A 17,150-nucleotide genomic window follows, 5' to 3' on the forward strand; every position below is an offset into this window, starting at 1 on the left:
CACCAGGGTAGGATATATAAAATTTGACTCACTCAACAAGAACTATTAAATTAGGTATTAGGTATTGTGCAAATTTAAAATAAAAAAACACATTCAGTTGAACCCTGATGCACAAAAATTTAGAAATTACAAAAGTCTAGAGAGTTTATTGTAAGTATTTCTTATAAAAATACAAATTAAACCTAAATTTCATCATATTTTAAAAATATTTGTATTTTATTAAATCTAAAGTACTGAGAATATTGATTTTATTCTATTTTATAAGTATTTAATAACTAATTTTTATGCTATTATTTTTATTTTGATCAGCCATATTTTTAGTAAGAACAATAAGGCCTAAATTAAATAAATTCTATCATATTTAACATTTTTAATAAGATTTTACTTCATATAAGAATTGAGAAAAACACAAATTTATTAAAAATATTTAGTCAGATTAACCAACCACATAAATAAATTAATAAAATTATAGAATATTATTTCTTGTTATTAACTTGGTTTTAATTTTTTCAATAAAGACATAAATAACTCCACAAATCTCTTCATGTTGAAGATAACTTGAACAAAAAAGTCCTCATTATTTTTTTTATGTGAATTTTTTTCTCCAAAAATAATTAAGAATTTTCCAGATTTGATAAGATATTCTTTGGAAGTCTTTAATATTGAGTGCTGCCATATTATTATTATTATTCTATGAAACAAACTTATTGTTTTTCAAATGGAAGGAAGCTAATTCTTAAATACAAAATAAATGAAGCCTTACATTCTGCTTTGAATCATAAAGAAAATAAAATAAATTCTATTTTATAGATTAAATTATTTTTTGATTGAATTTTATATTAAAATTTGAAAAACCTTTTATGCAAATAAAATAAAAACCTGATTATCCGTAATAGAACCTTTTTAAATTTTGATTCTAATAGAAATTATTTATTTATTATAGTAAAAATTGTTGGATATGCATTTAAGGAGTAAGGTGAAGAGAGAATTGGCATTTGATTTAAAATACTTTGATTCAGTAAATATAAGAAGAAAAATTGTAATTACTGTAAGATAGATTAGTAGTCTTGATAATATATATAAGAACTGCAAAGTTTGCTCTAATTAATAGGCACTATTACGATATAATATGCAATATAATAATTAAGTTTTAATCAAAGTTAAATTTACATATGAGTTAAAAATAAAAATATCAACCAATCAATCAAATTTACAACAAGCAAGCAAACAAACTAATATAGATTGTAATTTTTAATAAACCTGCTGTTGAACAAATCTATAAATTTGTAATATCTATTTGTGTAATATATTTTATCTTTGGTGATTGATTTCCCAAACATACTCACATTAATTCAAATTTTAAATACGCGTAAGGGATTTAACTTTTACAACTTAACAAAAAGTATAAATTTCAATCTAAAAGATACAAATTAACTTTGTATATCTTGCAAAAGTTTTAATTTAGCTTTCATTTTATTTATATTTTTGCTTGCGCACACATACATTCATAAATTAATAAATAAACAAGATCTTTTAAACGACATTGTAAAAGTGAAAGGTGTAAATAAGGAAATTTCTAAAAGCTGATGGAAATTTTATAAGAAAGATAAAAAGAAATAAAATTTATCTCTAAAATACTTTGTTTTTTTTGCAATTCTTTTAAGCAATTCAATGGAGTAACTTGAAATTCACTTACTAAATATTGGTGATTTAAGAAACAATAAATTAGTAAAAGAATTTAAAGCTGAGGATATTAATCGCTTACAATTTTTTTTCACGCAGACTGTAATTCTATTTTTAATTACACTTATATCCAATAAATTAATAGATCACCAAATGTATAATAATTTCATAGTAAATTAAAAAGATATTAATAGGAATCGAATTTGTTAATTTTTGTTAGCAATTGTAATTATGTAGGCAATTTTCTATTGAAAAGGCAAACGAGTTCTACTATCTATCATATCAAGATGTATTTTTTATAATTTTTATGTAAATTCAAAAGGGTAAAGAAATAAGTAAATTTTTATATATCTGTTATGAGCTTTTAGACAAATCCATAATTACTCAAAATCACTAATTAACTAAATAAATTAGTATCTCTTAAATATTTATTTAGCGTGAGAAATAATTATTCTTCCTATTTTGTATTTATCAAAATACTTCGTTTGTAATTTTTTTTCAGAAATTTTTTCGAAGAATATAATTAACTTTTATCAATGTATGTAAAGTGTGCTAAAGAATATTTATTAATAAAATTAAATATACAGAGAAATATTATGCTTTGAAGGAGAAAAGTAGTGAGAAATAATGCTGAATTTCTATTGAAATTTGCTAGTCATACCTACCTATAAATATTCATCAGAAAAGAAATTGAAGGAAATAGAATTAGATAAGCAATTACTTGTTTTTTTTATTCTATCCTTTTATATTATTTTCTGAGAGAAAATATTACCTGTGAATAAATACATATCTTTATACTCCATATTGTATTTCACTTAATATTTATCTCTGTCTTAATGCTTATTTATGTACTGTCAATCTTTTTAATGACTGCGCAGGAGTTGTGAATGCAAAATACAAATATATAAACAAATAGACTAACTAATATAAAAAGAGAAATTAATAGTTAAAAATAAATACAATTATTTCATTTGACTTATTAAATGACTTTACTGTCAATTGTTTTCTCCTATCTCCTTTCTTTTTATTCCAAGTTCTATCTTACAGAGCTTATTTGTTTTGTTGCTATATATATCTCCCGACAGACGACACGTTTAAATCTACAGCTAAATAAACCACAGATAAAAAGCTCTGCAGCTATCTTAGTGATTACTTTTTTTGAATTCTATGGGAGCTTCTCTATTTAACTATATCATTAGATGGTTTAAAGAAGATTTTTAAATTTATGAACTGATTCTACTTAATAGTATTATTTGGATGGATAGCTTATTAGAGAAAATTTAGTTGCTAATCGAGTGCGTTTATGTTTATTTAATTGATATTATAAGTCTTTTACTTGACTATAAAATAATTTCCATAATTTTAACTAGCAAATAAGTTAATAAATGTAAAGTTAAATCAAAAATCTGTTTCTCTTCTCATTTTTATTTATGTTTATTTGAAATGATTAAGAGCGAATAAGATTCTGAAATAAATTAAAGTAAATAAAGGATATCGATAGAAATAAAAACTGCTGAAGTTTCCTAAAATAAGTCATGATTAAATAAGCGAAAATAGTTGCATTATGAAATATAAAATGGTTGAATAAACTCATATATCTTTGTACGCTACATATAACAAGAAAAATACAGTGAATTTTATAGAATTAAAGATAAATAATGAGATTTTGATTGCATTTTTTGGTACAAAATTTTGGTGTAGTACTAAATCAGTGTTTACTTTTTTATTTTTTTCAGAATTAAATTTGGTTAATGATAAAATAAAACAATCGCATTAAAAAAAAAGTTAAAATGAGACTAGTTAATAATTTTCTAAAATAAGGTGTTGAAATAACAAAAATGTTAGATTTTGATATTACTTTGAAAATTTTGCTAAATTAATTCTAATACAAAGCATAGCATAAACACAGAAGAGAACACAAAAATGCAAGGAGAAGAGAATTACTGTCAGGGAAAAAGAAAAGGCTTCATTGAGAAGTGAAAAAAATAATCTATATTTGAGTGATTCTTACATCCAGATTGTTATTACGTAAATGCTTATGATCCATTTGTTTAAAAATATGAAATAAAAGATTGCGTCAAAGAAGTAATTATGCCAGAAGAAATGCGAGGAATTCGATTAGCTAAAAGTTATACTTATTTTTTGAATTAATGATGGGTAGGGTAAATTATCAAAAAAATAGTCTATTGCTTTTTTAAGATTCATAAAAATTAAATGATATAGAGGGGGAAATTGAAATCAAAAAAAACTCAAAAATTTGGAGGAAATTAATCAATCAATTTATCGGAAGAAGATATTAATTTAATTAAAGCTTATTAACTGTTTAGACAGGTAATTTATCAAGCTGTATTTTTATTTTAAAAGTTATTGCAAATATCTTGAAAATTTAATAATTAATAATTTATCACAATATTTGAAAACACACTTTTCAAACAAAAAAAACAAAAAAACTCGGGCTATTAGCTAATAAAAACTAATTAGAGTTTACCACCTGCTTAAAAAAAGTTAATGTAAGTGTACCAAAAATGCCTTCAGCAGAAGATTCCACTTGAAACAAAATCACTATTTGTTTCATTGAAAAATAACATGAGTGAAACAAAACCCCTGAACAACAACAATTTATACACCAATTAATGGTCCTCCAACAACAACATCTTGACAAAGAAGCTCACTGCTGCTTCTTAGGCTAACTTTTCTACAAATGCTTAGTCTACCTCTGCCAACACTTATTTCTTGAAGGGATTAGATTCCAGAATCTTGAATGCCGAACAAAGAGAAGAATTAGTCTCCTTTGTTAACCAAGATCCTTTTGGTCAATCTTTCCTCGTTTACAATTCTCATGAAGCTTTGCGCAAGTTGAATGCTTGGCGCTCCAAGTTATCATGGATTCAACCTTTCTACGCCTTAAAGTCCAACCCTATTGATCCTCTCGTTGAAGATCTCTGCTCTAACGGAGCTGGTTTGGACGTTGCTTCCCAAGGTGAAATTAAAAAGGGATTAGAAATGGGTATTTCTGCTTCTAATATGATTTACTCTAACCCCGTTAAGGAAGAAAAGGATATTCTTTATGCTGCTTAAAACAATGTCCTTTACACCACTGCTGATACTTTTGACGAAATCGTTAAAATTCACACTCTCGCCCCCAACATGAAAATTCTCTGGCGTATTTCTATTACTGAAGACAATTCTTAATAACTTGCCACTGTTTTCTCTAACAAGTTTGGTGATGACATTACTTCTCTCGAAGATGCTCACCAAAAGTTCAAGTTTATCGCCCAAGAATTAGGCGTCCGTCTTCACGGTATCCATTTCCATTGTGGAAGTGGTAAGAATGGTTCAAGCTCATTCTTAAAGGCCGTCAATATGGCTCGTAAGTGTATCGAAATCGGTAGATAATATGGTCATGCTATGGAAATCCTCGATTTGGGTGGTGGTTATCCTTCTGGTGATCTTAACGATAAGTTCATTGCCAACTTGAAGGACACCTGCAACGATCCTCTTGGTTACAGAGTTATTGCTGAACCTGGCAGACACTTCTCCTCCCAAACTTGCTACCTCTTCACTAGAATTTTAGCCAAGCGTTCTAAACAAGGAAAAACATGCTTCCATGTTAACGATTCTCTTTATCACTCTTTCAATTGCGTTCTTATGGACGGTGTTTCATTCGAAAACGATAATGACTAATTCTACTCAGTTGTTAACAACAACACTCTTGAGCAATCAGAAATTAACAAAAATTCTATGATTAACTCCTCAGTCTTCGGAATGACTTGTAAGAATTTTTTCTCTCATTCTTATTTATCTATTTATTAATCTCGATAAGCTTGCTTAATTTAATATTTTTTAAGCTTGCTTAAACTTAACTTAACAAATGTTATTTTTGATTGAAAGCTTAACTTTTAACTAAAGTTAAACATTTGATCGAAGAGTCAAAAATTTAATTTTAAACCACTTTAAAAAAGCATATAATTAATTATTATTCAATTAAATAGGTGATGGAGCTGATGTTATTGCACGTAATGTAGGTTTCTGCGGTGATGCTAAAGTCGGTGACTGGTTATGCTTCAGCGGTATGGGTAGCTACACTTTTGGTCCCAAGAGTGCTTTCAACGGCATGGAAAGCACAACCAGAGTTTTCAAGTGGAGCTCTCCTATCGGAGTTCCTGAATCTCCCAAAAAAGCTGCTGAAACTTCTGAAGAACCTTCCTTAATCTGGAAGCCTAAGTTAGAACCAGCTTTCTGAAATCTATGAATATTTCTTACCCTCCCTCCTAATGATAAATTAAAATAAATGCAAAATTGATAGAACCTTCAATTACTATTACAAATATTGAATGGCTCTAAAAAAGCATATTATTGAGTTATCATAAAAATATATTAAAAATATCTCTAAAACTATAATAATACCAAATATCGTTAAAAATACTAATCTAGAAATGTGTCATTTATGCATATTATATTTATCTTGTTACCTATCAAAATATTTTCATATCATCTATAATCAATCAATCAATCAATTAATTTCCTATTTAATATTTCTCTTTCCAATATAAATATTAAGTATGAAAATTAACTAAATAGTAGTTAGATAAAAATAAAATCACCTAACAAAATGTTTACACATTTAAAATAACTTATTTTTTTTAAAAATGGGTCAATAGTAGTCTACTTATTAAAACCCAATAATAGATAGTTCTTTAAATAGATTTATTTAACATTTTTTAGAAATAGACTATTAATTTGTTTCTTAAAAAGATCTTAAAAATATTGTTTGTTTTTTAAAAATAGCTTTGAAAAATTTATCTAGCACAAAATAGTTTCATTCGCTTTTACTAAAAATAGCTTTAAAAACATTTTTTCCTTTACTATATCACTTCAAAAAATTTTTTTTTCTAAGAATTAAGTTTAAAATTTATTTATTAAAAAAGCTATGCTAGTATATTTAAAAATAATTTCTAAATTTAGCATGCTTAAAGTAGCTTCATAAATTATTTGTTCTAAACAGATTTTAGATTGTGCACTTATTAAAATAGAATAAAATATTTGCATACTAAAAATATCTTTAGATATTTATTCTTAAAATAGCTTTTAGATTTTGAATCTTTCAATAGCTTCAAATTTTTGTTTGCAATAGAATACGTCAAATGAAATTTATTTATTAAGGAGAGCCTCAAGAATCTGTTATTTGTTTATAACTAGAGAAATTTTTTATCTATATTTTTGTAAGCAGCTGGCTTTTGAACTTAATTAAATTCTTTTGGTTTCAGCTTTGTGGGATTGATACGTATTCTCAATTTTATGATGGAGCAATTTTATTTATAGTGATAATATGTGTTGCAAATATTTCATACAAAGATAAGAAAAATTGCTAAAAATATTAGTACAAAAAAGGAGCTAAAAAGATCTGTCTTAGAAGATAGAAATAATTTAATAAGACTTCAAAAGGAATAAAAAATAGCTAGCAATAACAAATAATTCTGAATTTGAAGATGTATTATTTGTTTTTAATTTTTTATTTGTTTGTTTGTTTATTTATTTATTTGCATCCCTACCCTATAAGCACTTCAACATCAAAAGTATTACATCATTAATCATCTACTTTACTTAGTATAAATAACTGATTTTAATGTAAAATTCCTATATGAAAATAGCTCTATGTTCCTTTAAAAATATTTTCATCTGTTTTTTCATCAATTGTAAATTATTTTAATTGAAATATCATTGATTTGAATTTAGAATTCAATTCATTTTTCTAGCTTCCAAAATTTTTTTGCCTTGAGATTTATAAAAGATTTTCAATTTGCAGAACAAAATGATCAAATAATCAAAGCTCGTGAATATGTTTTACATTATTATTATCAAAATTAGTCATAAAATTTGATATCTTATCAAATTTTATGTAGTTGAAGATATGCGTCATTACTTTAATTATTTATGTAAGTAAGTCTTCTTCTAAATAAAAATGCAACAAACGTTTTAGTTTAAACTAAACATAAATATCATTTTAACATTAAAATATCAACAGCACTCATTTTTTCAAAGATATCAAAAACCCTATATTGAAAAACTTAAATGTTGATTAGCTCTATAACAGTCTTGAAGGTAAAATTTAGTACATTTTTCATAAAGTGATCATATTAAGTACTAAAAACCCTTTTGTTATTTTCGAATTTAAAAAAATTTGAATTTATCTATGCTAACATCAACATCAGATAAAAAGAAAAAAATCTTAAAAAAATTAATTGCTCTTTTTATTTCAATTTTTTTATACCTAAAAAATTTGCATTTAGATTAATTTTTTTTTTGGTTTCAGTCTTTAAAAAATTCAATCTAAACAGTTTTTCTTCTTATTTTTTTTTCTTCTCTGATCTCTACTTAACCACTCAACTCAAAATTAAAAGGCATTACAAAATATTATTTATCCTCTTAAAAATTAAAAATATTTTACATTCTGATTCAAATAAATAGAACCAAAAATATATTTCTTTAAAAAATTGCATGCATTTATGTTCCATTTGTAACATGTCAGCCGATTGCGCATTTCTTAAATAAATATTATATTTTTAAAATTATAACAAGCAGAGATTGAAAAGCAGTGATGGAAAAATAGTTGTTTACTAGACTCAAATTTTTATAAACAAAAACTTTAAACAGAACCTCAATTTTCTACAACACAAAAGTTAGAGGTCTCGATAGTTTGTTTAATCACTGCATTTTTGAGGCTTTCAGTTTTCTTTCTTTCTTTCTATTAGTCATCGCACACATATACAAACCTTATAACTAATTTTTAAATGTTAAATATGTATGTATGTAGAGTATTTATTTAGTTAAAAGGAATTTTAGCAAATTCATATTTTAAATTCATACAAAATAAAGAAGAAGCCATGAATATACAAAGAATTCTTTCATATTTATAATCAATATCTTCATGACATTCTATATTTATTTTTGTAAGAAAGATATCATATCATATCATATCATTCAAAAGTTACAGAAAAAGCAAAGCTTTTTTTCATGCGTGCAGTAGCTCTAAGCAGCTAAAGAGAATATTATATAACCATCTAGCAATTAATTTCAATCGATCTTTGAGGAGTTTTTCAAAGCTTGAGTTTCTAAAGATAGTTTAACAGCTGCTTGTATTTAATTAAAATCTTAGGAATGAGAAAATTAATTGAAATATAAATTAATAGTGAATATTTGAAAATATAAAAATTAAAATAATATTATTAGCAAGTAAAAAATAAATCAATTTATTTATCTATCTGCATATTAAAATATATTAATGGTCAAGCTGTTAATCAATTATCTTTTTTTTAAAACCCTAATTAAACAACTAGATTCCAAGTTATGTGAGGCATAGCAAAATCTAATAAATACTTAGGAACCAAGCCGCTTATGAACGAGTACAATTCGTGTATTGCTGTACCGCTTGCATGATTGGTTTTTCCAATTATACTAAAAACTCCCTTTTAGAACTATTCAGTAGTCACAGTGAAGGGAAGAGATTTAAAGTTAACCATCTATGTTTTAATAAAGTAGGGACGAATAGCTAAAATATCAACATAGTCTTTGAAATCATCTTAGTGAAGTTTATATGTTTTATCTAAAATAGTTGTAAAATGGAGAATGTACTTTTTAGTTGAAGAGTATATTTAATAAAATGCAGAATGATTTTCAGCAGAAAAAGAACTCATATTTATAATTATTGATTTTCTATTATCTTTCTTAGCATCTTAATACAATTTTTCATAAAGGATAGAAACCATAACCGACATACTTATCATATTAATCTACATTTATATTTGAATAAAATATTTTTAAAATCCATTCAATAAATAAAAATTAAAAAATTTTTTTATTATTTCAACAATAATTTTAGATTATTTTTTCATTTAAACATTTTAAATGTTGTTAAAAAAAATTTTTTATTTATTTTTAATAATAAATTAATATACGAAATCATTATAAAGGAGAATAGATTATAATTATGATAACAATAAGTTATTGTTATTATAAAAATGTAAATAATATAAGTTATAAGAAGAATAGACAAGACAATAAGAAGAGTTTTTTTTGCTTTTTGTTTGTTTGATTTTAAAAAATAACAAAAGTAATTTATCCAAGTTACATTTGAAAAACATTCATTTAATTAAAGGGTTGTAATTAAATAAAGCAAACAAACAACCTTATTAATTAGTTTCGTAGTGGATTTTTCTTTGCAATAACAAAGCAAAAAGCTTTTAAAAATATTAGCTAATCTTTAATAGATTGCCACTAAAAATATCACTAATTGTATTCAAAGATTTAATTGCCAATCTAAAAATCTTTACCTTAATATGGTTAGCAATAGTTTAAGCAGAGATTTTTTCAAAGCGCTCAACATCAATAACTCCTACGTTGTTCACCAAGGCTGCTATGTTAAAATCTTACAAGTCTTTTTTCAGCTCAAGAGCGAATTGCTCGTCATCACATTTTGAAAAATCTTTAGGCAGAATTTTGCTTTTTACTGCTGGGTTAAGTTCTTAAGCTACTTTTTCAAGTTTAGAGACTGTTCTTGCTATAAGAATAATGTTAAAGCCTCTTTTACTTAATTCAATTGCCCAATCTCTTCCAGCACCTTCGCTAGCACCGGTAACAACTGCCCATACGTCTTTTTTTCCTTTGATATATCTTTCGTTAACATCAACTGGTGCAGTGAAATATGGGGCTAATCTTTTGTACAGTTCGAATAGCTTAACTGCAAAAATAGCTATTCCTGTCCACAAACAAATAGTGTACAAATCCATAGTGATTTAATTTTGAGTTATGGATAAGTATGGTTAGATGGATAAGAGGTTGAAAGCGATAGAAGTATTAAAGATTTATGCTTTTATTAGAATACTTCTTTTATTTTTTCTTAATAATTAATTTGTTTGATACTAATATATTTAATAGAAAGTTTAGCTTTATTTTTTTCTTAATTATTGATTTTCTCAATGAAAAATAAATATAAATTCAATGTGATTTAATGAAGAAAAAAAAATTAATAAAAATAAGCATTATATTAATTTTTAATTTGATTGATATATTTGCGTGTTTTTGCTCATATTTTATCAATTTTTTCTTTTGATACTTTTGAGAAAATTTAATTTGAAGAGTAGACAACTTTAATTGTTTAGCTATTTTCAATTTATTAGATTTTCATTTCAATAAATATATTGATTGTCCACAATCAATATTAAAAAACAAACAAGTCCCCCCCTTTTTCTACTCTTTTTGCTTAAGTTATAACGAAATAACCTATTTTAAACCTTCCCTTTTTCATTGAAATTTCTTATTAAATAAAAAATATTCACTTTCTTATTTTTTAAGCTTTATAAAATTTAAATAAAAATAATTCAAAAAAAAAAATATATTTAAAATTATATTAAAAAATTTTTAATTGAAAAAAATAATTAGATAAATCAATTAACTAACTTTAATGTCTCATAATAGTTTACTGTTAAATATATTCTATGCTGTGTTGTTAATATTAAAGTAGTAGCCTATAAATTTATTAGTTTAGGTATAAAATATAAAATTAATTTACTGGAAAATATAAATTTTTAAAGTGGCCAAACAGAGGATTAAATACATTTGACTTACATTATAAACTAAGCAATTTTTTATTATGATACTATAAATTAAATTAATATTTTTGATATTTATATTGATTGATTGATATATTATTATTTTTTATACATCCTTTCTAAAATAGTTAGATAGATTATTTATTTGTTTGTTTGTTTATTAGTTTTATAATTTTGTTAGGTTTCTAGATTAGGAAGATGATAAGAAAATCATTAGATTTTCTATTTTTATTTTCCTTTTGATTTCAGCTAGATAACACTTCACCTTCAAATATTTAGCAAGAAAATTATTCGTAGTTTCCTTTATTATTTTTTAGCTTATCTATCCTGAAAGCTTTGTATAGAAGCACTGCTCCATGTAAAAGGAACAAGGAAGTAACTATCATCAAACCAATAAAATACCCAGTTTGGTTAAATACATATAGCTCCTTTAATTAGGGATTACAATTCTAATTTTCTAATTATTCATATTAGTTTAATTTACTATTATTTTATTGTTCGGCTGAAGAGCATATTTTTTATAATGATGACTGAGCGAGCACAAAAATAGAATTGCTCTTTTGCAAGGAGTTGAGTCCATCAAAATTAGAGCACTTTTTACTATCAGAGGGAATGTTTTCAATAATATATGCTCCTGTAAAATTGCTATGACATATAGCATTTGAACATAAAATATTAGATTAAAATTAAACGTAGTACATAATAAGACTAATAATTGCAGTTAAGATATTCATCACTCCTATCAATTTGTAGGACCAAAGCTGCATTTTAGAAATTTTAATATTATAGATAAAGATTCCGAAAGTAAGAACGAATTGTAATAGTCCAAAATAAAATGGAATTGAAGACACAACCCAGCAATTCTAAAAATACATAGTTGCTGATGAGAAAATTAAGAAAGCTAATCCGACAAGAACGAGCATCATCAAAATCTTTTCTGTAGCTGAAATACTCTTGGAATGTCTAATTTGTTACCTGATTCTTTTTCTTTCAAAGTTCTCAGATCTACCATAAATAACTCTATCATCTAATACATCTTAAACTTATTCCTCACTACTAGTCATTTTTCCAATCAATCAATCAATTAACAAATCCTTAAAACCCAAGTAATATTTTAGATAATCTTCAATTTGTATGAACTTATTTATATTTTCTTGCTATAAATGCTATTTTTTAGTCTACTCTTTTTGAGTTATCAATAAAATTTGTATTAATATTTTAATTATTATGATTAGAGTCGCTTTACTTGTTTTGCGATATAACAATAAGCAAATATTTGTTTTTTTTATGATTAATTATGAAATTTTCTTCTTTCTCAATTTATTAGTCAAAATTAGATATTTATCTTATTAATTTAATTAATTAGAAACAATTTCATTAAGATATACCACATTTAAATTTACTTTCTCATATAATATTATTAAATCCTTTAAATTACAATCATCTCTTTTTATACATTCATTACAATATTAATTCTATGCATCAATCACTCACTCAATAAATCATAATTTTTTAATTAAGTTTTAATCTATCAATCACTCATTTTCATCTTTGTTTTACTATGAAAATAAATTAAAAATTTTAAACAAATCTCTTTTTAATTTAATTGCAAAACAAACTCTTACATAAAATAGATAAAAATATAATTTATTATTAAAATAATTAGTATATCAAATGAGTTTTTGCATTTCCTTTACTAAGCTTTGGTTTTTTAACAAAAATGTAAAGTTTTATCTTTAATTTTGCTAAAAATAATTCTTATTTTAAACTAAATTTGTGTAGCATCAATCAATTATTTATTTATTTACTAAAAATTAAAATAGTAAAAAAAACCAAAATTATTTTATTATTACTAATAAATGTATAAAATAAATTATAATTGTTATTTAATTAATCTATTCTAGTTAACATTGAATCAATAAATAATATTAATTCCAAATTATTTAGATTCATTTATTTATTCACACATTTATAAATTTGATTTCCAAATGATGAATTTAATTAATAATATTTTTTTTACATTTTAGAAAATAAATTATGTTCTTTTTCAAAATCTTATGCAAAAGTAATTAATTCTACTACAAATAAAAATGAGAAAAAATATTGGCAACTGTGAGATTCGAACTCACGCGGATTACATCCAGGCGATCTTAAGTCGTCCCCCTTAACCAACTCGGGCAAATTGCCTTGATAGTATTATTTGAAATGAGATATTTAGATATAGAGTTTTACTCTTTATTTATTATCAATATCAATATTTTGTCAAAATTGAAATATTTTATTTTGAAGCTTTTGGAGCTTTGAAATTTATTGTAATGTTTTTTTTTTTTTTGATAATATTTGACTTATTAAAATTTTAAAGTTTAACAAAAATCCAAATCTACGAACGATTGCTTTTTAAATTAAATTAAATTTTTGATAAGTAAAAATTAACAGAAATATAAGCAAATTACATTTAGAAATCTAGTTAAATGCATAAAAACTTAAAAGTACAAGAGCAACAGCAAAGAATTGCTCAATATTTCAGGGAGACTAGAGAATAAATATTACTGTAGCAGAAAAGTTAGTAAACTACATAGCCAACTTCTAAGCTTATTATGCTGAATATAAATGATGACTATTATCTGCCAGGATACTTTCATAGAATTAAAGAGTTTATAGAAAATGGGGAAATAGCGAGAGATAAAAATAATGGTAAATATTAGATATAATTTTTTTGATGTTTATTGCATCATATATTAGTTTATTACTATTTTAATTGTTATTTATTGTTTGAATTTATAGAATCTGATGATTTAGATAGCAATTTCAATAATGATTACAGACTACCTAACAACTTCTTTGATCGAGTCGTTAAGGTATTAATACAATTATGTCTTCCAAATAAAATTCTTTTATTATTACTTTAAACTATTTTTAGGAATTAGAGCCAAGGGCTAATGATAAGGAGAATTAAAAATCGTTTTGGAAAAACATTGCTAAAGAATATGATATTGACCCTAATGATTATGAAAATATCGATAGACTCATTGAAGATTAGTATTAATTAAAATTAGAAAAACTATCTTTGGATGAGAATCCTGTAGATGAAACACCATTTATTAACGAAGATTAAGACTTAAAGTTAATAAAATCAGAAAAATTTAGAAAAATGTCTGAAATGCAACACGAAGAAAATGAATAAAAAGACTAAGAAGGAAATGAAAATAAATCTAAAGAATTTGACTCCAACGACAGCGGGTATGATAGTGAACGAGAAGAACTCAAAAATAAAATTGAGTAGGAATAATTAGAGAAAGAACTAGCTCTCTAAAGATATTTAAATGATGAATAGATACAAGAATTATTAGATATTGATTCTGACGAAGACATTATATTTAATGAAAAGGATTAGGTTTACTTCACAGACATTAATAAAAGTCCCTTTGATGATCTCAACAAGAGTATCAAATTTTTATTATTACTCTAATCAAAAATACCTTCTTATAATATTTTTATCAAGTGTTTGTTTGAAAAAATATTTCAAAATAAATTTTCTTTTTTAAAATTAATTTAATATTTAAAAAACATGTTTTGTTGAATAGTTTTTTGTCTGCTTTTGTAGGACAACAATTATGGTTAAAATTGCTTAAATTTTTTAATAAATAGTTTATGAGAGGAGAGAAAGCTTGCACCAAGATAAAATTAACTTTTAAAAATAATTTTAGAAAGTTATTATTAATGCTTACAAGGAAAAGCTTAAGAAAAAGTTGTATTCTCGTTTAAAATAAAAAGATTAAGATGATAACGATGATGATGATTTGGAAGAATCTTTCACATGGAAAAGAAGAGAAAGCTAAAGATCTTAGAAAGATGCACAGTAACAATAAAAAAACCAAAAAAAAGATGACGAAGTTTAAAAGTAGCCAACTTTAAGGGGTAGTTTTGGTATTGATTAGAAAAAATAAAAAGATATATAAAAAAAATAAAGTATTGATTAAAATGCCTCTACAATCGCTAATAAGCAAAGAGCAAGCAAAGAAGCAAATATTTTTGAGAATAATTAAAGAAAATCAATACATTAAGACAAGGTAATAGCTGATAAGTTAGTAGGATTATAATAAAGTGTTAATCTTGAACCTATTAAATAGGTTCATCCAAATCTCTTTGATCTTGATCAAAGTCACTATTCATAGCAAGAGTTTATGCAAAATACTTTCGGCTAAATTAACAACAACAACAGATAGCAAAATTAGCAGAGTGATATGAAGCAAAATAAATCTAGGGCTTTAATTGATTTATTGAGAGAGGAATTACAGAAAGAAGATGGTTATATCTCTGATGAATTGATGGAAGGCAAAAACAGAAGCTATTCACCTATACAGAAGGATGAAACTTAATTAAAGAAATTAAATAATTATTTTGGTGATTTGTCTAAAAAAAAAGAAGAATCACATTTACAAGTAGAATAAACCACCAATTACTTTTATTCTAAATATTAGCAGGAATACAAGCTTGAAAAAAAGAAAAATTTTATAGAAAACTTAAAGGATACTCTGATTCCTAAATAAAATGATAAATAATTAGAGGATAAAGACCTTAAAGAATACGAAGACGATTTATATTTGTAAAAGAGGAAGCAAGATAAAGAAAAAAGAAAGGCCGCCTTAGAAAAATCTCAGTAACTTCAAATGTAAAGATAAAAGCAAATGCAAGTTGCTGAAATAAGTGAGATAAATTAAAAAATTTATGGCTGTGAAGATAGAATAACACAGTTGGGATTGAAAAATAGTCCATAAAAAAATTAAAAAAGTCAAATCGTTTAAGAAGTCCAATACTCATAAACATAATCATAAAGCAAGTAATAAATCTAAAGAAATATGTAAGGATAGTAGATGGTATAGTAAAGTTCTGGTTCATTCAAATATCAATAGAATGGAATTAATTCTGCAAATGGCTTATAAATGGGGTAATAGTAAAGTAATTTAGCAGGTAGTGCTTTCAATTAAAACAAAAAAGGAAGTTAAACAAGTTTTCCGATAGACTTACAAAAGTTATAGTCGATGAATACTCAATAAGCGTATTAGCAGTAATAATAGCTCTATAGCTATTTAGATAAAAAGAGCTCATAATAAGATAGCAGAATGTAATCACAATAGGTCTTCAATTAAAATTAAATGTAAATGTAACAACAGTAGTAGCAGCAGTAGTAACTTATTTCTCCAGAAAGTTCATTTATATAGAATAGTTTTATGCAATAACTACCTTTTGAAAATATTAATACTGCCAGAAGCAATTATTCATAATTTTTATACAGTGCAAGGTAGGATCCAAACTAATAATAAAGCGGAGCAGCAAGTAAACATGATTTAGATTCGGCTGAGTAGTAATAATTCGAAAGAGCTTGTATGCTTTTGTATTCTGATTTGAAAAAAGTCTTGTAAATTTTGCTAAAAGATGCCCAAAAAAATCAAGATTTTAGTTAAATAAATCTCCTCTTTTAATATCAACAAGTATATTTTATAATTTAATCCCATCAATTTTAAATTTTTTATTAATTAATTTAGGAACTAGAGGAAATTATGAGCTTTAAGAACAATATAACCTATAACTTTTTATTCATGAAATTAAAAATATTTAGAGATGAAAAAAAATTAAAAGATCACATAGAAAAAATGTCATTTTATCAACTTTGAAAGGACACATTAATTTTTATAATGTTTATTTATCGAAATTAATAAGAGTCAATTTTAAAAATATTAAAATTAATTAATTAAATAGTTATAAAATATCTACAAAATAAAAGAAGAAAACTAAAACAGACTTAAGCTTACAAAAATATTTATTTATATTTTAAATAAAAGTATATTTATTCAATTT

General features: G+C 24.4%; 5 protein-coding genes across 5 annotated transcripts; 3 read left to right on the forward strand and 2 right to left on the reverse strand. All coding sequences in view use genetic code 6, as the record gives it.

Moving 5' to 3' along the window:
* Positions 1–4,191: 4,191 nt before the first annotated feature.
* On the forward strand, positions 4,192–5,926 carry TTHERM_00462900 (pyridoxal-binding domain pyridoxal-dependent decarboxylase; the record flags this gene model as incomplete). The annotated part of the gene is made up of 2 exons (XM_001018788.3): positions 4,192–5,455; positions 5,676–5,926. The coding sequence occupies 2 exons, from the start codon at positions 4,192–4,194 to the stop codon at positions 5,924–5,926; spliced, it is 1,515 nt and encodes a 504-aa protein (XP_001018788.2).
* A 2,355-nt stretch (positions 5,927–8,281) lies between these two features.
* TTHERM_000462939 (transmembrane protein, putative) lies at positions 8,282–8,791 on the forward strand (the record flags this gene model as incomplete). Its single annotated transcript, XM_012798282.1, has 1 exon — positions 8,282–8,791. The coding sequence occupies one exon, from the start codon at positions 8,282–8,284 to the stop codon at positions 8,789–8,791; it is 510 nt and encodes a 169-aa protein (XP_012653736.1).
* A 190-nt stretch (positions 8,792–8,981) lies between these two features.
* TTHERM_00462940 (oxidoreductase, short chain dehydrogenase/reductase family protein) lies at positions 8,982–10,469 on the reverse strand (the record flags this gene model as incomplete). The annotated part of the gene is made up of 2 exons (XM_001018792.3): positions 8,982–9,473; positions 10,014–10,469. 2 exons carry the CDS (start codon positions 10,467–10,469, stop codon positions 8,982–8,984), a joined length of 948 nt encoding a protein of 315 aa, XP_001018792.2.
* Positions 10,470–11,536: 1,067 nt separating this feature from the next.
* Positions 11,537–12,355, reverse strand: TTHERM_00462960 (transmembrane protein, putative; the record flags this gene model as incomplete). Its single annotated transcript, XM_001018794.3, has 1 exon — positions 11,537–12,355. The coding sequence occupies one exon, from the start codon at positions 12,353–12,355 to the stop codon at positions 11,537–11,539; it is 819 nt and encodes a 272-aa protein (XP_001018794.1).
* A 1,359-nt stretch (positions 12,356–13,714) lies between these two features.
* Positions 13,715–16,966, forward strand: TTHERM_00462980 (hypothetical protein; the record flags this gene model as incomplete). The annotated part of the gene is made up of 5 exons (XM_001018795.3): positions 13,715–13,985; positions 14,076–14,149; positions 14,212–14,734; positions 14,940–16,783; positions 16,838–16,966. The coding sequence occupies exons 1-5, from the start codon at positions 13,763–13,765 to the stop codon at positions 16,964–16,966; spliced, it is 2,793 nt and encodes a 930-aa protein (XP_001018795.3). The 5' UTR covers positions 13,715–13,762.
* Between the last annotated feature and the right edge of the window lie 184 nt (positions 16,967–17,150).

Source organism: Tetrahymena thermophila (genome assembly GCF_000189635.1).
Source record: "Tetrahymena thermophila SB210 genomic scaffold scf_8254593, whole genome shotgun sequence".
Classification (NCBI taxonomy): domain Eukaryota; phylum Ciliophora; class Oligohymenophorea; order Hymenostomatida; family Tetrahymenidae; genus Tetrahymena; species Tetrahymena thermophila.